Source organism: Podarcis vaucheri, assembly GCF_965113315.1.
Source record: "Podarcis vaucheri genome assembly, chromosome: 16".
NCBI lineage: Eukaryota > Metazoa > Chordata > Lepidosauria > Squamata > Lacertidae > Podarcis > Podarcis vaucheri.
Genome location: NC_138754.1, coordinates 9473085 through 9494706, shown reverse-complemented (window position 1 = coordinate 9494706; position 21622 = coordinate 9473085). Strand labels below are relative to the sequence as shown.

The 21622-nt window shown below is 50.5% G+C and overlaps 3 protein-coding genes and 1 long non-coding RNA gene across 6 annotated transcripts in view; 3 read left to right on the top strand and 1 right to left on the bottom strand.

Annotated features, from left to right (window-relative positions):
* The window catches only part of SHC1 (SHC adaptor protein 1), a 49759-nt gene extending 36884 nt beyond the window's left edge, over positions 1-12875 (top strand). For all 3 annotated transcript variants that reach the window (XM_082202235.1, XM_082202234.1, XM_082202233.1), the window contains 6 exons: positions 1736-1862; positions 3284-3455; positions 6083-6143; positions 7130-7270; positions 9787-10037; positions 11086-12875. In XM_082202235.1, coding sequence (XP_082058361.1) covers positions 1736-1862; positions 3284-3455; positions 6083-6143; positions 7130-7270; positions 9787-10037; positions 11086-11214 — 881 coding nt within the window. In that variant the 3' untranslated portion in view covers positions 11215-12875. The remainder of the gene's footprint in view (positions 1-1735; positions 1863-3283; positions 3456-6082; positions 6144-7129; positions 7271-9786; positions 10038-11085) is intronic.
* ZBTB7B (zinc finger and BTB domain containing 7B) overlaps positions 1-21622 on the bottom strand; it is a 330604-nt gene that overhangs the window by 164681 nt on the left and 144301 nt on the right. The gene's annotated exons all lie outside the window — the stretch shown is intronic.
* Positions 10048-10662, top strand: LOC309520745. The gene is made up of 3 exons (XR_014214367.1): positions 10048-10379; positions 10435-10484; positions 10538-10662. It is a non-coding gene; the product is annotated as an uncharacterized lncRNA (long non-coding RNA).
* On the top strand, positions 14348-20878 carry PYGO2 (pygopus family PHD finger 2). The gene is made up of 3 exons (XM_082202379.1): positions 14348-14524; positions 17330-17379; positions 18835-20878. The coding sequence occupies exons 1-3, from the start codon at positions 14401-14403 to the stop codon at positions 19915-19917; spliced, it is 1257 nt and encodes a 418-aa protein (XP_082058505.1). The 5' UTR covers positions 14348-14400; the 3' UTR covers positions 19918-20878.

Below are 21622 nucleotides of genomic sequence, written 5' to 3'. Positions count from 1 at the left end.
GGGGCGGATACTAGCGAGGGGAGGAGGCGCATTTCCCCCCCCCCCGACACTCCTCACTGTGGCGGGCGCTGTACTGGCTGTGACGTCGCATGGGGGCGGTGCGTGCGTTAGTCACGCACCGTCCCGACGTCACCTTCCCGCCCGCTACATTGTAAGGGGCATGTACGCTGGTCACTGCATTGAAAGGGGGCATGTACGCTGGTCACTGTTTTGAATTGGAGTGAAGAACACACACACAAAAAAAGGTAACTTGTAAATTTAATGTTTATTTCTATGAAGAGAAGTAATTCTGAGGGGTCAAACAAAGAAATAATAAAAAAGTGACAAAAAACTTATTTTTATAATGACGAGTTTTGCGGCTCCCAGGTTTTTTTCTTTGGAAATGGGTCCAAGTGGCTCTTTTTGTCTTAAAGGTTGCAGACCCCTGTAAATCTAGTGCTTCTACAAGAAGCTGGAGAAATGATCAGTGATGGCGCTCAACAACATTTCATGAGCTACATGTCTTCTGGTTGTTGATATTCTGTTAGCATGCACTGTTTGCTTTGTTTTTTGCTTTGGATATCGTCAGATGGCAGTGGTGGTTGCTCGTGAGTAACCAGGCAGGACTCAGACCTGTCTTTTACAGGCTTTATTTTTGGTTGCAAACTATTTACAGTGCAGAGCCACAAGTTCATGTCTGCCTCAATCGCTAGCGGAATCCGGGAGTGCTTGTTTCCTGAACCTCCCCCAACATAAAAGTCTCATTACTCCCAGCCTTTTCCTTCCCTCTTTGCGCCTTAGACCTCTGCGCAGGGTGGGCGACAGAAGGGGTGTGCTTCCATCCTGGCTGGCTTGGCCAGGAGCGGTGCTGAGGTTCCCACCAGCATCCTCAGGTCCTTTTACCTCTTCCCCACCGGAGGTGGGGCTTTCCTCATAACTGGAAGAGGAACTGCTGATTTTCGGAGGCTCCCTGTAACACGACTGCCCCTCTGTTTCCCGCCCCTGTTCTGATGGCAGTTCCCTGACAGATATGAATAGATAAATAGATGGGGGTTAGAGAGAGAGTGATGTATAGAAGTTAGAGCTGGACCATAAAGAAGGCTGATCGCCGAAGAATGGATGCTTTTGAATTCTGGTGCTGGAGGAGACTCTGGAGAGTCCCATGGACTGCAAGAAGATCAAACCTCTCCATTCTGAAGGAAAACAGCCCTGAGTGCTCACTGGAAGGACAGATCCTGAAGCTGAGGCTCCAAGACTTTGGCCACCTCATGAGAAGAGAAGACTCCCTGGAAAAGACCCTGATGTTGGGAAAGATGGAGGGCGCAAGGAGAAGGGGACGACAGAGGACGAGATGGTGGGACAGTGTTCTGGAAGCTACCAGCATGAGTTTGACCAAACTGCAGGAGGCAGTGGAAGACAGGAGTGCCTGGCGTGCTCTGGTCCAGGGGGTCACAAAGAGTCGGACACGACTAAACGACTAAACAACAACAACAGAGAGAGAGAGAAAGATTCTAATTGCTATTAGATTCCATTAAATTTATTAATATAGGTATAATGTGTGTGTGCAAAATATGTATTTACGTCGGTTTGTAACTGATTTTTTTCATCTCAATCTTTTTATCACGCTTTCAGTTTGCTTGGGCTTATTTCATTGTGGGTGGTTGTTGTTTTTTTGCACTGCTTCTACTCTTGAGCACCCGAAACAGCATCCGATACGACCTGTTACCTTATTCTGCTTCTCCCTGCCCCCCAACAGCCTGCCACATTCTGGAGTGCCCCGAGGGGCTGGCGCAGGATGTGATCAGCACCATTGGCCAGGCGTTCGAGCTGCGCTTCAAACAGTACCTCAAGAACCCTCCCAAGCTCGTCACCCCTCATGACAGGTAAGGCCAAGCGGGTTTTATCGAGCGACACCTGGAGGACCCCCCACTTTCCTAGACCAGTCATGCCTCAACCAATCAGGGATCACATATTAAATGCGTGTACAGTGTTGGAGAATATAGCGCTTACAGAGGAAAATCACACACTGTCTGAAATTCAGACAAGGAACAGAATTTCCAGCGCCCTGTTTATATGCTGTGGCATCTCTTTGTTTTTGTTTTTTTTAACAAAATATTTATTAATTTTTTTTGAAATATAACAGAAAAAATGAAAAAGAAAAAAGAAAAATACAAAATAAAAACAGTTAAAAACATACATTTTTTCTTTTACTTATTTTCTTTTAACTTATTTCCCGGACCTCCAGGCATCTATTTGTTTTTTATAGCAGACTCCCTCTGCTTTTCAAATACTTTTTATTGAAAAATTGTAGGCAAGAACAGCAATGAAAGAAAAAATATCTTTATTTTAAAGAAAGGTTAGTTGTCACAGTTGTCAATAAAAAAATAAAGGATGCAGCTACGTGATTTACTGAATCGATAAGAAAACATAACCAAGAAGAGAAGGACATGTGTTCTGTGATTACAGAGGATTCCATGGTTTAAATTAAAATCATTGCCATTTTTTAACTTTTCAATTCTACGTAACCTTGGACTGTACTAAATCTGGACGCTTGCTTAGAACTGTGGGTTCCAAGCCCTCCTGAGCTGCTGTTTGTATATAAAATAAAATTATACCTAATGTCAAAGAAGCCATTAGATCCTTGGACACTCAAGGGAGATTTCCGCCCCAGATTTTCCCAAGAAAAAAAAAATCAGGCAAGATTTTTCAAGGACAATTTGCACTTCCTTCTTTCCTGTGGCTGTCTTGTATCTTGTTATCTGCCTATTAAAAACAAAATAAAACTTGTTTGCAGAGTAGTAATAGCAGGGACGCGGGTGGCGCTGTGGGTTAAACCACAGAGCCTAGGACTTGCTGATCAGAAGGTCGGCGGTTCGAATCCCTGCGATGGGGTGAGCTCCCGTTGCTCGGTCCCTGCTCCTGCCAACCTAGCAGTTCGAAAGCACGTCAAAGTGCAAGTAGATAAATAGGTACCGCTCCGGTGGGAAGGTAAACGGTGTTTCTGTGCGCTGCTCTGGTTCACCAGAAGCGGCTTCGTCATACTGGCCACATGACCCGAAAGCTGTATGCTGGCTCCCTTGGCCAATAAAGTGAGATGAGCGCCACAACCCCAGAGTCGGCCACGACTGGACCGAATGGTCCTTTACCTTTAAAAGCAGGAGAGGGCTATAGCCTCTGTGCCCTGCTGTCTGCCCTCTCTAAGGCATCCGATTGGATCGTGTGGGGATGCTGAGCATAATGGGAGCTTCCCTGGCCTGATCCAGTAGGGCTTCTCTTGCATTCAGCGCCTGCCCTCTTTCCTCAGGATGGCTGGATTTGATGGCTCCGCTTGGGACGAAGAGGAGGAACCGCTGCCAGACCACCAGTACTACAATGACTTCCCGGGGAAGGAGCCCCCGCTGGGAGGCGTGGTAGATATGCGCTTGAGAGAAGGAGCTGCGGCGGCCTTGATGCCCAACCACTTAGGAGCCACCCTGGTTAGTGCGCTGGCGTTCCTCTGCCAACTTGCTTGCTCACCTGCATGCAGTTCCTACTCGCCATAGGCGACCAGGCTGGTTCTTAAATAGGTACAGTGTGGAGGAAGTGGGCAGGGGGCCAGTTTTCTCTCTCTCTCTCATGACACTAGAAGCCAGCAGGATTATCTGGGGCAGCTGAAGGTTGGGTTTCCTGTATTGCAAGGGCGTTGAACAAAATGGCCTTTTGTGTAACGTTCCCAAAGCAAGGAAGGATTGGACTCTGATTAATAAAATACACACAAGGCTTGACCAGCAAGACTCTGGGAGGAGTGTGAATAATAATAATGATCCGTCCACCCCTTGGCCCAGGTCGTTTTATTCACAAAAGAACTTTTTACACAGTGTTCGTAAGAACCAATCAGATTTCCTCTGACCATTTCAAAAAACCCCACGTGGGGACAAAATTAAAGTTAAAACTACAAAGAGCTAATTTAAGCATGCATACGTTCTGGGGTAAATAAAACAGGATTAAAAGGAGGAATGCATTCAGCAAACCCAGAGGTCATAAACAAGCGGTAAACAGGAGAGGGAGGATGGCAAGGAAAGATTAGGCATCTTTGTCACCTCCATGTGAAACTATTTCCTGGCCCTAAGATTAAAAAAACCAAGGAAAGGTATGTCAAAGCTAACTATCATCTTTATGACCCAGGATGCCTGATGAAGCAGCTGGCCTGTGTACAGTGGTACCCCGCAAGACGAACGCCTCGGAAGACGAAAAACTCGCTAGATGAAAGAGTTTTTTGTTTTCTTAGCCGCTTCGCAAGAGCATTTCCCTATGGGCTTGCTTCGCAAAACGAAGCTTGCCCCGCAAGCTCCGGGGACAGTGGGTCTTCCCCGCTGTCCCCGGACCTCTTTTGAAGCAAGGGGCGGTGGGGAGAAGCTATCTTCTCCCCGCAGCCCCTTGCTTCAAAAGAGGGGACAGAGCGGCGCTTCCCCTCTGTCCCCGGACGGTCTCCATAGGAACGCATTGATTGATTTTCAATGCATTCCTATGGGAAACCGTGCTTCGCAAGACGAAAAACTCGCAAGAAGAAAAAACTTGCGGAACGAATTAATTTCGTCTTGCGAGGCACCACTGTATTTAGAATGCTTATACGTGCCTGTCAGGCATAGAGGAAGCAAATGGCAGAGGTGCAGAGGCTTGTGGGATTCGATCAGAAACTATTGTCAGTGAATCAAACCCAGTCAATGCAAGGCTTTCATTGCTGACACATTGGCTTGCTCCATATTTCAGAATCCCTCATAGCGATCCCACCTGAGCCCCCACACTCTGGATATTTGCACCCCTACACCTTTGGGTCCCTACAGTTCTGTGACAATACTTCTTCCCAGAGTTAAGCCCTGGAACTCACTGCCACAAGAAGCAGCGACGGCCACCACTTTGGATGGTTCTAAAAGAGAATTAATGGGAAAGGCTGTCAATGGCCACAACAGCTATGCTCTACCATCCCGTTATAGGCCGTGATTTGCCTCTAAGCATCGGTTGCTGGGAATCGTGGGTGGAGAGGGTTGCTGTGGGGCTCAGCGCCTGCTTGTGGACTTCCCACTGAGGCATCTGGTTGAATAATGGGAGAGCAGGGCGCTGTAACAGATGGGCTGCTGACCTGATCAGCCAGGGCTATTCTTGTATTCTGAAGCCCAGAGCAGCACTCTGCTCCATCCTAACTGCAGAGTCATCTGATGCTGTGGGGGACTACAACTCCCATCACTGCACCATTGGCCAGGCTGGTCAAGGCTGATGGGAGCTGGAGTCCATAAACAGGTGAACGGGCCATTGGGTTCCCCATCCCTGATCTACAAGTATAATAAGAATGTTATTATTTGGCTGGGGTTCCCCAGCCACTCTGTGTGGCTTACAGCACATTAAAAAATTGTAAAACGTTAGACATTACAGTGGTACCTTGATCCGTTCCAGGAGTCCGCTCGACTCCCGAAACTGTTCGAAAACCAAGGCCCGGCTTCTGATTGGCTGCAGGAGCTTCCTGCACTAAAGCAGAAACCATGTCGGACGTTCGGTTTCCAAAAAATATTTGCAAACCAGAAAACTTACTTCCGGGTTTGCGGCGTTCGGGAGCCGATTTGTTCAGGAGCCAAGCCAAGGTTTGACTATACAGTGGTGCCCCACAAAACGAATGCCTCGCAAGACGGAATACTCGCTAGACGAAAGAGTTTTCCGTTTTGGAGGTGCTTCGCAAAACGAATTTCCTATGGGCTTGCTTCGCAAGACGACAATGTCTTGCGAGTTCCTGCTGTTTTTTTTCCCTTTTCCCCGCCTTTTTCTAAGCCGCTAAGCGGCTTATCAGCTGATCCGATCAGCAGATAAGCCGCTAATAGCCACTAATAGCGCTAATCCGCTAATCCATCAATGGGCTTGCTTCGCAAGACGAAAAAACCGCTAGACGAAGAGAATCACAGAACGGATTCTTTTCGTCTTGCGAAGCACCACTGTAATGTCAAGCGCATCTTTAAGCATTTGAGCTCCTGTTTCTTAAGTACAGAAGCAGGAAGCTGGCTTCCTGAGGGCCCCTCTCCCCTTGCCAAATCCAGTCTATGCTTAAATGCCTCACTCACTGCCTTTCTTCCTTCAGCCTGTCTCCCAGATGTCCGCTGGGGACTACGAATCCAAGAAACCGCACCTCGCAGCACAAGGTGAGCTTCCAGGCCACGGCTTTCCCTTGAGCGGGAAAAGGGAACCCTTGGCAGCCGGTGATGCTGTAGGGCTTTGGCTCAGTGCTAGGGCATGCAGAAGGTCCCCGGTTCAGTTCCCTGGTACCTCCAGGAAGGACTGGGGATGTTCCCTGACCGAAACCCCAGCGAGCCGCCGCCAGTCAATGCAGTCACCCTTGGCTAGGTAGATCAATGGACTGGCTCAGGATAAGGAAGCTTCCTATTTAAAATTGCCTTTAGGTAAAGGGACCCCTGACCATTAGGTCCAGTTGTGACCGACTCTGGGGTTGCGGCACTCATCTCACTTTACTGGCCGAGGGAGCCGGCATACAGCTTCCGGGTCATGTGGCCAGCATGACTAAGCTGCTTCTGGTGAACCAAAGCAGCGCACGGAAACGCCGTTTACCTTCCCGCCAGAGTGGTATCTATTTATCTACTTGCACTTTGACGTGCTTTCGAACTGCTAGGTTGGCAGGAGCAGGGACCGAGCAACGGGAGCTCACCCAGTCGCGGGGATTTGAACCGCCGACCTTCTGATCGGCAAGTCCTAGGCTCTGTTGTTTAACCCACAGTGCCAGACACCAGTTCATGCTTTAATTTCAGAAGAAGGGCCATAATTCAGTGGCAGAGCAGCTGCTTTGAGTACAGAAGGTCCCGGGCTCAATTATTGGCAACTCCTGATAGGGCTGGGGGAAAGACCCTTGTCTGAAACCCTGGAAGGACTCTGCCAGCCCATACAGATGGACTGGAGGGTGTGAATTAGTTTAAGCTGCTTCCAATGTTCCTGCGTTCCCCGCCAGAAGTGGTAGACCCAGGCTTTTCCTGGTAGGCTGTCTCTGGGCATGGAGGCTCCTCTTCGCTACCCTCGACCTCCTGAGCTCCCCATCCTGTTTGCTGCCATGTGGGGCTTCTATTTGTTACAGTCTTCCTGCGGGTTTCCTAATGCTCTGTTCTGTCCCCTCTCGCAGGAAGGGAAAGGGGCCCACCCGGCCGCACGGATCTCTTTGACGACCCCTCCTATGTTAATGTGCAGAACCTGGAGAAGGCGCGGCAGGGGGCTCCGGGGGCCACTGCCAACGGCAGCGCCCAGCGAGATCTCTTTGACATGAGTGAGTGTCAAAGGCATGTTCGTGTATGTGTATGTGCAAGAGACTTGTGGGCACAGGGGCAGTAGCCTTGCAATTAAGCACTTGCCTGGTAGCCACAGCTGGGTAAAAAGGCTGGTGGAAGCACCTAGTGGGAAAATGTTGTGTGGATGCCTTTTGAAAGGGGTAAGGCGAACTCTTCGTCCCTCCTTCCAACAGGCTAGTACAATTATTATTAGTAACCTGCAAGCTAGCTTTGGCTTGTAAAATGTGCACTTCTCGTCAAAATCCCAAAGTGTTTTGCATCCTAAGTAAAAAAAAGAGGGAAAAAACCAATAATAAGATCTCATCATGTCTTTAAAAGGTAAAGGTAAAGGGACCCCTGACCATTAGGTCCAGTCGTGGCCGACTCTGGGTTTGCGGCACTCATCTCGCTTTATTGGCCAAGGGAGCCGGCATACATGTGGCCAGCATGACTAAGCCGCTTATGGCGAACCAGAGCAGTGCATGGAAACGCCGTTTACCTTCCCGCCGAAGCAGTACCTATTTATCTACTTGCACTTTGACGTGCTTTCGAACTGCTAGGTGGCAGGAGCAGGGACTGAGCAATGGGAGCTCACCCTGTCACGGGGATTCAAACCGCCGACCTTCTGATCGGCAAGTTCTAGGCTCTGTGGTTTAACCCACAGCGCCACCCGCGTCCCTTCATCATGTATTTGCCTCGTGCCAAATATTGGTCCTGGCAGGCCTCTGTGGGGAGAGTTGTCATATCAAGTGTTTGTACCCCATTCTTCAGCCAAAAAGACTCCCAGGGAGCCACCATACGGTCAGTTAAAACAAGACCGCAAGCCTGCAGGCAGGTGCTATCTTAAAAATGAAAAAGACACGCAAGGAGTAGGGGGAAGGGAGGGAAATTGAACTCGTCACTAATTCATAGAATCTAGAGTTGAAAGGGACTACAAGGATCATCTAGTCCAACCCCCTTGCAGTGCAGGAGCATTTTGCCCAATGTGGGGCTCAAACCCAGGACTCGGGAGTCTCACTCTCTACCAACTGAGCTATCAAAATATTTAGTATTACGGTCAATGAGCAGCATTAAGAAACCGGGATAAGCAGTGCATTGAGCACATCTTCTTAACTGTGTTATGAGGGAAAGGAAAAAAGGGTGGAATAAAATTAAACGAATGAAAATAACACAAAATAAGGTAAAACGGGCCCCAGCATGATCACCAGAGTGCCTGAGGTCACACGACACATGAAGGAGAAGCGACAGGGAGGGAAGAGGGGGAAATCAAACTCAGGCACGTTCTTCAACCATTGGGCGGCTGGCGCAGCAGAACTGAGGAAATGAGCCTTCTGCTCCCGATCTCTCCTGCTGAGGCAGCCTGATGGAATGGCTGCCCTCAAGTAATAGCAGAGGGGAGAGGAGGCTGGGCGGAGAGCCTTCCATGAAGTGTGGCTTGAGGTTGGGAGGCTGCTAGTAATGTTTGGTGACCTTATTTAAAAGGCTTATTTACAAGTGTGTTTCGGGCTGGAGGATATTTATTTGTTTGTTTGATTGGTTTATCTACCGCACTTTGTCACAAGATCTCAATAATCAGGTATAAATAATCTAGTAGTGTTAATTTAACTGCTCTTGCATCTCAAGATACACACCTGTTCCTGCATAAGTGCATATCCCATTCAAAAGAGAGGATTAAGAAATACAGTGGTACCTCGGGTTAAGTACTTCATTTGTTCCAGAGGTCCGTACTTAACCTGAAACTGTTCTTAAGAGAGCCAGTGTGGTGTAGTGGTTAAGAGCGGTAGTCTCGTAATCTGGGGAACCGGGTTCGCGTCTCCGCTCCTCCACCTGCAGCTGCTGGGTGACCTTGGGCCAGTCACACTTCTCTGAAGTCTCTCAGCCCCACTCACCTCACAGAGTGTTTGTTGTGGAGGAGGAAGGGAAAGGAGATTGTTAGCTGCTTTGAGACTCCTTAAAGGGAGTGAAAGGCGGGATATCAAATCCAAACTCTTCTTCTTAACCTGAAGCACCACTTTAGCTAATGGGGCCTCCTGCTGCTGCTGTGCTGCCGGAGCACGATTTCTGTTCTCATCCTGAAACAAAGTTCTTAACCTGAAGCACTATTTCTGGGTTAGCGGAGTCTGTAACCTGAAGCGTATGTAACCCAAGGTACCACTGTAGTGTCAACATGTTTCTGACCTGAAACCATTCCATTTAAACTGTTGTGGTATTGGTGGGGTGCCCCGTGATGTGGGGTTTTGTTGGGAATTTTTGAAATGGGAGTAGTGGGAGAGTTCCTAATGCTCGAAATCAGGCTTCACCAATGTGGTGGGTTGGGCTCCAGCTCCCACCATAAATCCCTAATAATTGATAAATGAATAAAACGACGAGGGAGCTTTCTGCCCTACTCTCATTTTTCCTTTGTGGGCTTCTGCTAGCGTCTTGTAGTCCCCAGCCAATTATACCTCGCTGGCACTGAAAGGGGTTGTTCAGCTGCTAGTCCTCACTTGGCTGCTGTGCTTGCCTCTCTCCCCAGAGCCATTTGAGGATGCCTTGCGGGGGCCGCCGCCTGCGTCCCCAGCCCAGCTGGTGGCCTCCATGGAGGAGCAGCTCCGACGGGAGCCCTGGTACCACGGCCGGATGAGTCGCAAAGATGCCGAGAAGCTGCTGCAGGCGAACGGGGACTTCCTGGTGCGCGAGAGCACCACCACGCCGGGGCAGTATGTGCTGACGGGGCTGCAGGGCGGGCAGCCCAAGCACCTGCTCCTCGTGGACCCCGAAGGAGTGGTGAGGCTTCCTTCTTCGGCTTCAGGGTGTGGGGCGAGAGGGGCCAGGTGCAGCCTACAAAACAGCCCCTCCTGTCACAAATCCCCGCTTTGCTGGCTGCCCCCTGTTGAGACTAGTAGGGTGGTAGGTCGGGAAACCCAATGGTAGGCGGAGCCAGAGCCCAGCAAGAGGTGGAGCCAGAGGCAGAAGGACAGGAGGAGGGAGACCCAAAGGTGGGCGGAGCCAGAGCCAACAAGAGGCGGAGCCAGAGGCAGGAGGCAGGGAGACCCAGATGTGGGCGGAGCCAGAGCCAACAAGAGGTGGAGCCAGAGGCAGAAGGACAGGAGGCGGGGAGACAAAAAGGTGGGCGGAGCCAGAGCCCAACAAGAGGCGGAGCCAGAGGCAGGGAGACCCAAAGGTGGGTGGAGCCAGAGCCAACAAGAGGTGGAGCCAGAGGCAGGACAGGAGGTGGGGAGACAAGAAGGTGGGCGGAGCCAGAGCCCAACAAGAGGCGGAGCCAGAGGCAGGGAGACCCAAAGGTGGGCGGAGCCAGAGCCCAACAAGAGGTGGAGTCAGAGGCAGAAGGACAGGAGGCGGGGAGACAAAAAGGTGGGCGGATCCAGAGCCCAACAAGAGGCGGAGCCAGAGGCAGTGAGACCCAAAGGTGGGTTGGGCCAGAGCCAACAAGAGGTGGAGCCAGAGGCAGGACAGGAGGTGGGGAGACAAGAAGGTGGGCGGAGCCAGAGCCCAACAAGAGGCGGAGCCAGAGGCAGGGAGACCCAAAGGTGGGTGGAGCCAGAGCCAACAAGAGGTGGAGCCAGAGGCAGAAGGACAGGAGGCGGGGAGACAAAAAGGTGGGCGGAGCCAGAGCCCACTAATTCTTGTTTTGTCCCTCTCCTCCTCTCATGGGCTCTTCTGGGGGTTTTCCCAACACCAACTCCCAGGCCAGTTTTGTGGGGTAAGAGGCAGGAATGGGAGGAGCCCCATTGCGCAAGCAGTGCATTTAGGGCTTACTAAAAAATAATTTTTAAAAAGCCTTACAGTCAGAGTCTCCTCCCCCCACCTGCAGGTCCGGACGAAGGATCACCGCTTCGAGAGCGTCAGCCACCTCATTAGCTACCACATGGACAATCGGCTGCCAATCATTTCGGCGGGCAGTGAGCTCTGCCTGCAGCAACCAGTGGAGCGGAGATCGTGAGCAGCGAGGGGCCGGGGTATCATCCTAATCCCCACCCCGCAAATCCTTCAGTGGGAAAAAATAATTGCCGCCTTGCCCCTTCCAGCAGCTTCACCTCAGCTTCTCCTGCCTTTTACGGGTGTTCTGTTCCTCACACACGTGTCGCCTGTACACTAGGCATCAATGGTTCCCTCCACCACAGGCCAGAGCAGTGCCATCTCTGCCAAAGCGTCCCCCTTTTATTGCGAGCTGGACACCTGCCTCACTCCACAAATCCCTCCTTCCACAAATCCCTCCTTGGTAGAAGATGCTCTCTGATTATCAACAAACTCTCCTGTCGCTTATCGTCACCCACCTTTCATTTCTCACAAGGAGGCCCTGGGCCAGAACTGCCTCACCTTTGCAAAGCCTGCGCAAGGCGCTAGTCCTCAATGAGGGCGCAAGGGTCTCGGTTTCTTGTGGCTCTTGCTGGATCCCGTGCCTGCACAGCGTCCCTTGGGGCAGAAGAGCCCCAAACTTCGCCTGCCTATTTACCCCCACCCCCAGTTCAGGTAACCTCACCCTTCTTCTCTTGACTTTTTAAAGCGGCTGGGCGGAAGTCCGTTCCCGTCTCCCGTTTGTAGCAGCGCCTGATTGAATCTTTGCCCAATGGATTCAGCTAATGCCAAAGTTGCTGGTCGTATTTTGTTGTTTTGTGGGGGAGAGGGTGGAGGGAGGGAAACAATAGCCTCTCTCCCCTTTTTTTTGTAAAGCACAAAAAGAGAGAGCGCAATTCTCCCCCTGGACCCAGATGTGTAACCCATACACACACCCCAAAAACACTCACTTTACATATTAATTAACTCTGCGTGCCTTGACCCTTTTACAGGTCTGAGATTTTATGCAAAATCCCTCTTGCTGTGGTGGCCTGCTTTGGAGGGCGGTGGGGTTGGGGTGGGAGAGAAGAAGGCTGTTGTTCTCTTTTGCCCCCCCCCCCCCCAAATCTCTACGACCTGCACAGCCATCACTGTGCCCCGGCGGGCACTCCTACACCCCTTGGGCATCCCTGTTGGCAAAAGTGCCCTGCGGGGAAGGTGGAGGAGGGGGCGGGATTACTCTGGGCTACGCCCTACACTACAGCCCCTCTCCTCGCCTGCATTGCAGGGGGTTGGACTAGATGGCCCTTAGGGGTCCCCCCCACCTCCGTGATTCTATGAAAGCACAGCCTTAGCAGCGCAGGGACCCCTCGGGACTTGTGGGACGCTCGTCCTTGAACTCGAGGGCCTTCCGCAAGGAGGCAATATTGGGGTGGGGAGCACAAAGCTTTCCATAGCACCCAAAGGACCCAGGGAGAGAGTGGGGGGGGGTTAGAAGAAAGCCACGTTTCCTTGCAGTGCTCAGGCTGCAGCCACACCTCCCTCCCCTCCCCAGGTCTGTAAATAGGTTTGATAACTTTAGTGTTGCATGTACATTGTTATACTCCAGAAGCCAAAGTGTAGCCCCCCCTTCCTCCCTCACACACACATGATCACTGTGCCTGTCCCCCCCACCCTGGGGGACTTCAATTCCACCTCACGTGTCCCCCCCATCCTATACACACACTTTTTATCGGTTTGATTTTATCTTGATTATACCAAAGGAACCCAATGATTATTATTATTATTATAATTATTATTATTATTAAAAGTTGGTATTTCTTTAAAGCTGTGGCTGCCGGAACCTCCTTTTTTCGTTTGTTTGCTTGTTTAGCAGGTGGGGTGGAGTTGGGGGCACCCAGCAAAGAGTCTTACTTGGGTCTTACTTTTTTTGAGAGCCAGTGTGGTGTAGTGGTTAAGAGCGGTAGTCTCGTAATCTGGGGAACCAGGTTCGCTTCCCCACTCCTCCACATGCAGCTGCTGGGTGACCTTGGGCTAGTCACACTTCTTTGAAGTCTCTCAGTCCCACTCACCTCACAGAGTGTTTGTTGTGGGGGAGGAAGGGAAAGGAGAATGTTAGCCGCTTTGAGACTCCTTAAAGGGAGTGAAAGGCGGGATATCAAATCCAAACTCCTCCTCCTCCTCTTCTTCTTCTTCTTCTTCTTTATTTTTTAGATTTTTATTGATACAGCAAGAAAAAAGAAAAAAACACAAATACCAAATTGCACACAGGAATAACCATGGACACATAATTTTCTTAGCAAAAATAAAACATATATTGGTCTTAACACTAAAGACCCAACCTCCCGTCTATTCCATATTTCGATTTCATATTACTTGTTGCCAATACACACTTTTATCATAATTAAACTTTTTCTTAATATAGCTAATTACTTCTAATATAGAAGTTCTTAACTGTTCCAGAGCAGATCCCAAAGCACCTGCTCCTCCCCACATCGCCTGTATAGCGCACTTGCTTGTCTCTCTGGAATTCCAGCTGCTTTCCCAAACCATAGCTCTCAACGTTTCCCTTTTCTTGCGAGGAATCCTATTCGGAATAAGGGAATTTCCCTTTAAAAAGGGGAAACGTTGACGGCTATGCCCCAAACTCTCCGCTGGCGGCGCTCGCTCCCACCGCCTCTGCAGTAGGGAATCGCTTGTTCCTATTCGTTCCTACAATTCCCATGATGCCTTAAGGCAGAGTCTCAGCTCCATTGGCTAAGAGGGTTTTGTTCCTTGCTGCTGATTGGCCAACGGTCGTGCCTGTCAGGATTAAGCCTGTCCTTTTCCTGCCGTTTAGGAATAGGGAAAGCATGTGTGTTATGTCACCCGTTCTTTGAAAAAAAGTGATCTTAACCTTCCGGCCGTGCCTTGATTTCATTCCGCCTGAGGAACTTTACTCAGGGTCAGGCTCTATTGTGTCTGTTAAAAAGTTTCTCTATTCCCTCCCCCCGCTGACGAAATGGTACATCCCAGTCCCCCTTCACTCGCCTCATGTCTAAGCTCTCTTCTTATTGGCTAGGTTCCCTGAGCCATAGAGAGGGGAAAATAGAGTGTCCCTCCTTTCCTTTCACTATTGAGCGAGGCTCGCCTTTTTTCTGTTGCCATAGAGCGGCTTAGTCCCTAGAGCGGCACGCGTTCTCCTTCCAAAGCCGGTGGAAGACGGAAGCTGTGCTCTGTCCTCTCAACTCTATGGTCTTGGGCTTCCGCTTCCTGTTCTCGTCGCGATGGCGCGCGCAGGGCCCCTCCAGCGCTCGTAGCTGCTTTTCCCCTCCCCCCCATTCTCCCTCCCCCTCCCCCCCTTTTCCCTCTTATGGCGGCCCCGCACCCCGACAAGCTGGAGGGGGGAGTCGGCCCAGCTCCGCCTGCTCCGGGTCCTCCGCCTCCTCCGCCAGGGAACATCTCCACAGGACCAGGCCGCAAGCAGGGCAAGGCCGGTAAGGGCCCGGGAGGCGGGCGAGGGTGGTTGCCATGGAGACGGAGCCCTTGAGTGACAGGGGAGGGCGCACGATGATGATGATGATGATTGGGGGGGTGTCTTGTCTATGGGTGGAACCCCCTTTTCCCTCTGGAATTTAAATATTTGTTTTCTTTTAAAACGTGCACGTTGGGTTTGGACTTAGCTGTTCTGAGATCAGATCCATTGAAATCAGTGGGACTCGGAAGTTAAGCACGTTTCGAGTGGCAGCTCCCTCCGCCCTTGAAATCAATGGGGCTTACAGGGGCTCGAGCAGCCTTGTGTTTAAGCCCTCGCCTGGTAGCTCTAGGTCCTTTTGAGTCTGTTGTTCAGTGTGATAGCGTGAACCCTGGTGAGTTAGAAGGAACAGGGCAGTCGGGAGAAGGGCTGCAAGCTCAGAGGCAGGGAGCATCTCTTCCGCACGCAGAAGGTCCCAGGTTGGCTCCCCAATGCTGGGAATGCCCTTTTCGAAATCCCGAAAAGCTACTGCCAGCCAGGGTAGGCGGTGCAGAGCTAGAAGGACTAATGGCCTCACTCTGGATTAGGCAGCTTCCTGCTCTCCTTTTTAAATTGGCCCTTTGTTTACTACCATGAGAGCCAGTGTGTTGTAATGGTTACAGTGTTGGAATACCTGGGAGACCAGGGTTCAAATCCCTGCTCAGCTATGAAGCTCATTGGGTGACCTTGGGCCAGTCACCATCTTTTAGACTAACCTTGGAAGAAAAAGGTGGTATGTTAATGTAGTAAGTGAAAAAGAAATGAATCTTTATTTTAATGTTAGAGGAAGGGATGTACTTAGCATGCAGAAGGTGCAAGGTTGAACCCCCCAGCAGCTCCACGTAGGGTTTGGAAGGTCCTGTGTACATCCCTGGAGTGCTGCTGCCAGTCAGTGTAGTCAATACACTGGATGAGCCAGTGGTCTGACTCAGAATAAAGCAGCTTCCCATGTCCCTTTGTTATAGAGAAGAGCGGTAGCTCAGTGGTGGAGCATCTGTTTCACATATAGAAGGTCCCAAGTTCAATCCTTGTCTTCTCCAGGTGATTTTTATTTTAGCTTTAGTGACAACTTTTTGTTGTTGCTGTTGTTTAGTCGTGTCCGACTCTTCGTGACCCCCTGAACCAGAGCACACCAGGCACTCCTGTCTTCCACTGCCTCCCGCAGTTTGGTCAAACTCATGCTGGTAGCTTCGAGAACACTGTCCCACCATCTCATCCTCTGTCGTCCCCTTCTCCTTGTGCCCTCAATCTTTCCCAACATCAGGGTCTTTTCCAGGGAGTCTTCTCTTCTCATGAGGTGGCCCAAGTATTGGAGCCTCAGCTTCACAATCTGTCCTTCCAATGAGCACTCAGGGCTGATTTCCCTAAGAATGGATAGGTTTGATCTTCTTACAATACATGGGACTCTCAAGAGTCTCCTCCAGCACCATAATTCAAAAGCATCAATTCCAACTGCCAATGGACAATTGTGCCATGAATTCATCTAGTCCCTTAGAACAGGAATGGAGAACCTGTGGTTCTCCCAGGTGTTCATAGAATTGTAGAGTTGGAAGGAAATCCAAGGGTCATTTGGTGCAAACCCTCAATGCATCTATGACAGATGGTCATGCAACCTCCGCTTGAAAACCTCTAGGGAAGGAGAGTCCATCACCTCCCGAGGGAGTCTGTTCCACTGTCGAATAGCTCTTGCTGTCAGAAATATCTTCCTGATGTTTAGTCGAAATCCTCTTTCTAGCAACTTGAATCCATTGGTTATGGCCCTAGCTTCTGGAGCAGGAGAAAATAAGCCTGCTCCATCTTCCATGGACAGCCCTTCAGATGTATCTCCTCTCAGTCTCCTTTTTACCTGGCTAAACATCCCCAACTCTCAACTGTTCCTCCTAAGGTTTGGTTTCATCTTGGTTGCCCTCTGCACTTGTTCCAGCTTGTCAATATCCACCTTAAATTGTGCTGCACAGAACTGGACACAATAAGCCCCAGCCAGCATTGCCATTGATAGGAGTTGTAGTCCAACAACATCTGGAGGGCCACAGTTTATCCGCGCATGCGTTAGAGGAATCTAAGAACTGTTTTGTTTAATATGAGCATGGACACATTATAATAATAATTAGTAGTAGTAGTAACAACACAATTTATATGCTGCCCTTCATCTCAAGATCACAGGGTGGTTTTTACCCACCACCCAGTTTTCCACAGCGCCCAGGCAAATATTTCAGCAGGGCCTGAAGGCAATTTCCCCTCTCATACTGTTTGTTCTCCTCCAGCACTGCCCCAAAGCAAAATCTGTTCAGGAGGGAAGAACTTTGCTTTTCCAGAAGACAGATGTTTGAAAAATGCATTGATTGAATTAAGTGCCACAAGATGTTGCGAAAGCCACCACCTTTAATATGCTTACAGACACAAGGAGGTGGACTGGGCTATCACTAAGCATATTAAAGGTGGTGGCTTTTGTAACATCCAGTGGCACTTAATTCAATCAATGCATTTTTCAAATGTCTCTCTTAAAGTTCTGGAAAAGCAAGGTTTTTCCCTCCTCCCAAGCAACTAGGCAGGGAATGATCTTGATGCAGTAGATTTTGGTTTTGAAACACAAATTTCTAGCATAGTTATCTGTAGACAGGCAAACAGGGTGTTGTTGGGTTTTGTGGTCTCGTGACGTGGGCGGGCTTAGTTGCACAAGGCGGTGCACCGGGATGTTCAGGTTGTGACTGACCACCCAGACTTTGGATTAGCTTGCCACTGCCGCATCTACATTTCATTTTCTCCTCCTTTTTCTCCTCCTAATTAGGCCTTCAAATGAAGAGTCCCGAGAAGAAGCGCCGCAAGTCCAATACACAGGTAACGTGACTGGGATGTGTGCCTCTTTGGACCGTATATGAATCAGCATTAATAAATCTCTATAGAGCAGCCTCTGAGAATTACTGTCTGCTTCCCTTCTCCCTTGCATGCACCTTAATTTTCTTCCAAGTAAGATTTCTGGATCTGGGCTTTTCCTTACTTCTTCCTGCTCCACACAGATTCTACCGCTTTGCTGCGTCCATTTTCTAATGCTTCAGTCATTTGGAAAGTGAATTTATTGCCTGATCAAAAAGCAGATTTGAAACTGTCTTAAAGCTAAAGTAGTAGCTGCGAAAGAATTACTGTATTTACTAAAAATCTAAAGCTCATCTTTTTTGGCCAAATCACGTTGCAAAAATGAAGGTGTGCATTAGATTCAATGGCACATTTACATTCGCCAGGAAATACTTTTTTTGTTTTGTTTCAGAGTTCTGAAAATTGTGCATTAGATTCGATGTCACATTAGACTCGAGTAAATATGGTCATTATTTGAGATACCTAATATCACTAGTCAAACAAATCATTCAGCCTGTTGAATATATCTCTGGTTCAGAATGCAGATATCTCATTTAAATCTCTTATTAGTTAACTGTTGTTAGCAGTTAGACTTGCTATAGCCCATATGTTTTAGAAAGACATGGAAGGGGCATCCTTATTGAAATAATTTAACATAATTTGGTGACTAGTCCTCATAGAGAAATTGACCAACAAAATATGGCTGGCAGAGGTGCAAAGAGTCATTTACAACTGACTGACACTCTTTTATCGATTACATGAATAAGACAAACAGTCCTGAACTTTCTCAGACATCCAGAGCTGTTTTTTATTTATTTGTTGTTGTTGTTGTTGTTGTTGTACCACCCTGTACCCGTAGCTCTCAGGGTGGTTCACAACACAATATTACAATAAAAAACCACAAAATACATAATGAAAAATAAGACCAGAGACGACCCAGTTAATAACCCCCCGTCGCACCTCACATTTAAAAGGGCATCAGATCACAATCAGCCAAAGGCCTGGTTGAAGAGAAACCTTTTCGCCTGGCGTCTAGAGATATGTAAACGAATGTGCCAAGTGACAACATTCCACAAATAGGGAGCCACTGCAGAAAAGGCCCCGTTCTCAGGTTGCCGCCCTCCGAACCTCTCTTTGGTTGCTCTGGGTTAAATTACATTCTTATGCCGTGTCTTCACTGTATACCTCAATATTTTTTTGTTGAGAGGAGGGTGTCATTTTCCAAAAAAAATCAATTGAGTTATAGGGGGGGGGGACATTAAGAATTAACCTGGTTAAATCAAATGGCCATCCTGGATGGCGAGGCTGGTCGAGAAATACGACCCTGTTTTCAGCCCCATGGTGGAACAGCCCAGAATTCCCTGGGCATAATGTACAGATTGGTATAATCCGCGCAGCGGAGGTCCCCCCTGTTAACTGTGGCGCATCTTTCCCTTCCAGGGCCCTGCCTACTCCCACCTCTCGGAATTTGCTCCCCCGCCCACGCCCATGGTGGACCACCTGGTGGCGTCGAACCCCTTTGAGGATGACTTCGGGGCCCCCAAAGTCGGCTCTGCCTCCGCGCCATTCCTCGGCAGCCCCGGACCCTTTGGGAATTTCCGCATGCAGGGGGCGATGGGGCCGCAGGTGCCGCCCGGCTACGGCGGGGGCCCGCAGCCCATGCGGAGGCAGCCGCCACCTTTCGGACCAAGCCAGATGGGTCCCGCCTTCAACATGCCTCCCCAGAACCCCGGGTACGTGCAGTCCGGAGGGATGGGCTTTGGCGGCCAGCCCTTTGGCCAGCCCCTGGGCCAGAACTTCAGCCCCCCCGGGGGGCAGCTGATGCAGGGCCCCATGGGCGGCTTCGGCCCCATGATCTCCCCAACCATGGGGCAGCCCCCGCGCGGAGGCGACATGGGCCCAGGGCCCGCCCTAAACCCCCCCGGGGGGCCCCCGATGGCCCAGCGCTTCAACCAGCCGGGCAACCTGTTCGGACAGTCCCCCATGCAGCGCCCAAACCTCCCCAACCTGCCCCCCAACCCCAGCTCCTTCCCCGGGCCCGACCCCAGCTTCCCCCCTGGCGGCGGCGAAGACAACGGCGGGGGGAAGCCTCTCAACCCGCCCCCCAGCACCTTCAGCCAGGAGCAGCACAGCGGTTCGCCGGCAGCCATCAACGGCACCCAGCCCCCTTTTGCGCCCAACAGCACGGGGCACGGCGGGGGCGGCACACCCGAAGCCAACAGCCTCCCGCCCTCCAGCAAGGCTTCCGGGAACTCGGGGCACCAGCCCCCGCCCGGCCTGGTGTACCCCTGCGGGGCGTGCCGCAGCGAGGTCAACGACGACCAGGACGCCATCCTGTGCGAGGCCTCGTGCCAGAAGTGGTTCCACCGGGAGTGCACAGGGATGACCGAGAACGCCTACGGGCTGCTGACCACCGAGGCCTCGGCCGTCTGGGCCTGCGACTTCTGCCTAAAGACCAAGGAGATCCAGTCGGTCTACATACGAGAGGGCATGGGGCAGCTGGTGGCCGCCAACGACGGCTGAGCCGCCGCAGCCGCTTCCCTCTGCCTGGGCGTCGGAGGGGTGGTGGCATCCCTGCTCTGCGCCACTAGACACTCTTCGGCTTCATCCGTGGATTCTGCAGCCTGTCCAAGGAACACGGGTAGCAGATGTTCAAAGCCTCCCGGTTATTGAAAGGATTTGGTGGGAGGGGAGGACAGAGTTTTCGACCTCCTGTGACCTCCGGAACCTGGAGCTATTCTTCCCAAGCCTTCGAGCATTCCATCGCCTCCTCCTCCTGGGCTTTCTTTACAGCCGCTCCTGCGGTTCGAAGCCACAGAACAGCCAGTCTTGGGCAGCAGATGCCCAGCGGACGGCAATTTAGCATAAACTGGAGAGCGGTTACTTCACTGGAGGTGTCTATGCTCTCTCTGCCGCCGGCGTTTTCGTAGAAGAGGACCACCCCCCGCTCTCCTCAGATGCAACACGGTTCCCTCAGTTTCCCATTTCCCTAGAACTACTGCCAGGTGTGAGTCTGCCAAAGCCTGGGCCCTGTGAGGAGGGTTGATATTTTGAAAGTCGACAGGTCCTCAAGTAACGGAGAACGGACCACCCCTGCCCTGAACCTCTTTCAGAGGGCATTTCAAGAGAGCCATGCAAGAGGAAACACTCTTGGACATCTTTTTGGTTTTTTAAATTTTTACTTTTAAAAAGAAATTGGCGGGTTTGTTTGTTTTCTCCCTTAGACCCAGACCTTTTTTGTACTTGTGTGTGTGTGTTTTGGTCAAGTGGTTACTGGTGTGATTTTGATAATTGTTTTCTTAAAAAAAATCTGTTTTGTCCTGCTGGACTTTTTGAAAAGAAGGGAATCTGGGGGAGCAGGGAATCATTGCTGTGTGTGTGCGTGCGTTTACACACAGAGAGACACATACAGACACCTACAGCCTCTATCTCTCACTCTCTTGGTTTTTATGTGAACGTATTAAAAGAAACATTTTGTACCGTGCTGTTATAAACTCAGTTTGAAAGCTAATGGGGAGGGAGCAATGACCTGGGTACTTATACATTCATGTGTGTATGAATTAGTGGTTTGCATTTGAACATGCGAAGGGCCTCGCCGGATCAGGCCAGTGGTCCATCTATTCCGCCATCCTCTTCCCCCAGCGGCCAGCCAGCTGCCTCGACGGGAAGCTCGCAAGCAGGAACTGAGTGCAACAGCAACTCTCCCTGCTTGTGATTCCTGGCAGCTGGTATTCAGAGGCATATACTGCCTCCCCCTTCTGAAGCCCTTCAGAGCTGCTGCCAGTGTGGGCCGTATTGAACTAAATAGGCCAGTGGTCTGCCTTTGTAGAAGGCAACTCCCTCTCTGCACTGTTGAAAACGGGATGCTTGATTAGAGAGACAATTGATCTGATCCTGTTGGAATAAGCACACAAAAGTAATTTACAAACCAGACCTTCATGCCCTTGCTCTATTTTTCTGACCCCCAAACATGCTGGCTAAGCATCCCCTCCACATGCGAAAGCCACAAAAATGCCCATTTGGACAATACGAGGCTTGAAAGAACAGAGTCTACTGAGGCGCACACACAAAAAGGCATTCCCCCCCCCCTTGTTTGCTTCCTTGACAAAGTGTCACCTCTCAGCTTCTGCTTCCTTTCAAAGCACCCCCCCCCCTGGGCTGGTTGCTGAAGAAACAAAGCCCCAAACCCGCTCAGCTGCCAAGGACAAGTCTGGACTGCTGAGATTTG